The 4,108-nt window shown below is 34.8% G+C and overlaps 1 protein-coding gene across 1 annotated transcript; it reads left to right on the top strand.

The window, feature by feature from the left end:
- The first annotated feature begins 2,010 nt into the window (after positions 1-2,010).
- On the top strand, positions 2,011-4,108 carry LOC105625944 (cuticle protein 64-like). The gene is made up of 3 exons (XM_012207254.1): positions 2,011-2,171; positions 2,561-2,978; positions 3,411-4,108. The coding sequence occupies exons 1-3, from the start codon at positions 2,160-2,162 to the stop codon at positions 3,668-3,670; spliced, it is 690 nt and encodes a 229-aa protein (XP_012062644.1). The 5' UTR covers positions 2,011-2,159; the 3' UTR covers positions 3,671-4,108.

Raw genomic sequence — 4,108 nt, 5'->3', positions numbered from 1 at the left:
GAAGCAAACGAATGTAATCACAAATTGCATAAAATTTTATCTACATACTATAGTATGTGGCGCATATAGCATGATTATTTGTGATTACACTTAATGCTCATAATGTGACCTTATGGTCTTGAAATATATGCACACTCTCATAACGAACAGTTAGCATTAGCGTATGTAATTACATTTATTTTGACGTTGCCTGAAACCTCGCATAATTATGTATAACGCTGCTGAATATGTAAGACGTATTATATTTGCAGATTAAATATGCGAAACATCTGCGTAGAATCAATTCATCATATTATATCATATTTTGACACATCTATGTGATGTTTTTGCATCTGTTTGTGATGTGTAAATTTTCTTCAGCACATTTATTTCATTAATATTTACGTAAATTTTTATTTACACATAAACTTCTTATTACTATTACTACGAGGAATTTTTGATGAGATTGCAAAACCGTTTCTATGTAATCTCCGGGGTTAAGGCTCGATTACCCTTCTCCTGAATGACTCAATCGCGCGATTGACCTATGCTACTACGTGGTCACGCAATTGAGATTTGAAATCCAAGTAGCGAATTCCTCAAAAAAAGTTTATAACTCTTACCTCGATCAAAATTAAATTACTTTTCTTTCAATATAATGGTTAAAATGATTTCTCTGATATGTTTTATTAGCTGATGCAATGCGTACCTCTTTAATTTTTCAGTGTAATTGATACACGTTTGTGGATAGAACGGCAATTAATTAAAATAATATACAATTGCTGCCAATTTCTAATAAAATATAATTATGATACAATTAAAGTAATAATAAAAAAAACAATTCAATTAAATAAATATGTTTAATTATTATAAACAAATTTCTTAAAGTAAACTCCATTAAAGTAAACTCCTCAAAATTGTATTAAAAGTTATAAAATTATAAGGTATCATAACATTATAAGGTATCATATTTGTGTTTATTAAAAAGATTGTTTGAATTTATCTCACGATCTAAAATTTTCTCCTTTAAAGTAGCATAGAAGAGCTTCAAGCAATTTGTTTACTAAAATGTGTGATTCCTGATATCTTCCGAAAACTTACTTTCGCCACCATTTACTTTCCGTACATGAAAATCGATAGATGGCAAACTTTATGCGAGAGAGAAATATTTTTCGAAGCTCCGGCGCCGAATGAACTCATTTTAACTTTTTCCCAGAGTTTCATCCATGGAAGTCATTCGATGAGCCGAGGGTGGGTATGTTGTCAAATGCTGATCTTGCACAATGCATGAAATTCCATTGCAAATGAGCGTGATTTGGAAGGATAAACTGAGTCATATATGCAAAGATTGCATATACGGATGTTTAATACGTGTAATTATGACAAAAGAAGTGAGAACTTACTGAGATTACATATTTGTTTCACATCTGTCCAACTTTTTGCATATTAAAGAAGAGAAAGATTAAAAAAAATATGAAAGTAATTCTGCATTTTCATGAAGAAGAAAAATGTAAGAGAGATTTACAATCTCAACGGTATAGAGTGACGTACACACTCAGAATAAAATATTTAAAAAGATACTTTTGTTTTTTTGATGGTGAGAAAAAATATTTTTCAGAGTAAAGTTTTGTATCGATTTCAAGAAAGATAACAAAAAAAAATTACAATTTCACAACTTTATTTTTATTGATATTTTTAAAACTAAAAAAATATTCAACCGTTCCTTTAGATTATTTCAAATTTTTAGAAATAAATGAATTATGAAATATTTTATATATAAATTAGTCAAAAAATAGTCTAGTCGTGGAAAAAAAGCTAGCGCTGAAGAATCTGATAAACAAATTCCATAAATTTCAAATCTCAAAGTATCGCAAGATAATTGCACGATGTATAACGATTGCGCTAGTCAGCAAGTCTAATACATACAGATCAGACAAAGGAGGTTGTTTCTGAAATTTCTGAGCCAAGAGTTCCCAGCGAAGGTCATGTAAAGGGTCCATGTCCAAAGGTGGGTGGGTGTGTCGGATAGTGACTTTCTTACACAATGAACGAGAGGCTAACATCATCAACGGATATGATTTGAAGGGATCAGCGGGGGCGCGGTCGGAGATCCTAGAAGATGTATATAAAGTCTGCTGAAGTCGGTTGTAGGCACATTCAAGCAATCGCCAGTCTGCACGATGAAGACCCTCGTAAGTATTCATCGTCGGAAGTGCGCGCTATCTTTCTTTCTTTTGTTACCCAAGCAATCAACGTGCCGCAATCGAACCACTGTTCTTTCAGTGGAACGATGGAGTGACATAAAGTGACAAACGCGTTGCGAATACGTAGTTCATTCTTGTCGAAGAATTAAGCAAGTAGTACAATAACTGAATAATTTTATCGCGCGGGAGTTCCGGGATCTACTCTACACTTGGCATCGTACAATAAATATAGCTTCAATGTTAAATTTTTTTGTGATGTTTCCTCCCAAAATCAAATTTTTTAAATCGTTTAAGTGGAGAAACACTTAGTGCAATATTATATCGAGCTATGTAACTTATTGCTGAACTCACCTCGAATTGAAATTCTCCATCTCTAGTTCATTTCGTTTGCCCTGTGCGCCATTGTTGCTGCGTCGCCTTTGAGCGGTCACGGATATTATGGTGGCCATGGAGGTTATGGTGCTCACGGAGCTTATGGAGCTTACGGAGGTCTAGGCTACGGCGCACATGGAGTAGCTGTTAGTGGACCAATCCTTGGAGCGGCGAGTGTTACGGGTCCACATGTGGGTGCCACTGCCGTTTCCGCTCCAGCGATAGGGCCTGCTCGTTTGTCCGGATCGATGGCTGGTCCTACTCACGTGTCGGGCGCCATTGCTGGGCCAGCTGTTGTTACTGCATCAGTCGCTGGTCCAGCGCATGTAGAAGGCTATGGTGGTCCATATGATGGTGCCTATGGTGGCTATGGAGATGGTGCCTATGGTGGATATGGAAGTGCCTATGGTGGTAGTTATGTCGGTAAGTAATATAATTAATTATATAAAATTGTCGCATGAAAAAAAAATTTTTTAACAAGTAATTACAAAAGAAAGAGAGGTTTTAATTTAGAAATAATCTAAAATAAAATAAATTTAAAAAATGTACAGCTCAAAAATGTGATATATATATATATATATATATATATATATATATATATATATATATTTATAGATTATAGGAAGAGTGCTGTAAAGTACTCTTATATAAAATTCTTATATAATATTATAATATCTCTATCTAATTATTATATCTTATATAATATTATAATACACAAGGAAAAGAATTATTTTCTAAATTTGCAGAATTTATTTTTATGTGAGTGCGTGTGTGCATTCTTGAAAGTAATTGCATGTACTAAAAACAACAATTCGATAATATTTTCTAATATTATCTTATTTTCTTTGTTTTCAGGAGGTTACGGATATGCGGCTAGTCCTGCTGCTTATGGTGGTTACGCAGGATATGCTGGCGGTCACGGAGGGCACGGGGTAGTCGTTTCTGGACCGGCTACTCATGGCGCAGTTCTGGCTGGACCTCATTCCGGAAGCGCAGCTGTTTCTGGACCGCATGCCGGTTCGGTGGTGATTGCCGGTCCTTCTGGAAAGATTACGGCCCACGGAAGCGGTTACGGTGCCGCCATCCAGGCAGGTCACGGCCACGGCCACTGGTAACGCGCGCACAACCATCTGCGATACATAAAAGAAAAGAATTTCTCTGAATTATCATCGAAAAAAAATAGAATACCGTTTCCAACTCCTTCCTGGTTTTCTAAGAAAGATCGAAGAAGTATTATGAGGGATATAAAATTGCTGTAACACGATGACGTTCGTCATGCTCGATGCTTTCGGTTTATAGTGTGCGCATGGGTACTTACATCTCTTTTCTGTATGAATGGAATAAATTCTCTTCTTTACAAAAGAAGGTATTCATGTAATATAAAATAACAATCCAGAAAGTGTTATTTATATATATGTATACACATAATGTATTGCCTGGTGTATTTCATGAATTTTGATCTCTCACATCTATCAAAAATTTACATACTGTATATTATATGTGACATACTATTTTTGTATATTCTTAAACAATTATTAAATTGATTGATTGTA

Source organism: Atta cephalotes, assembly GCF_000143395.1.
Source record: "Atta cephalotes unplaced genomic scaffold scaffold00004, whole genome shotgun sequence".
Taxonomy (NCBI): Eukaryota; Metazoa; Arthropoda; class Insecta; order Hymenoptera; family Formicidae; genus Atta; species Atta cephalotes.
The sequence above is the reverse complement of the archived record's forward strand: the minus strand, read 5'-3'. Positions and strand labels throughout refer to the sequence as shown.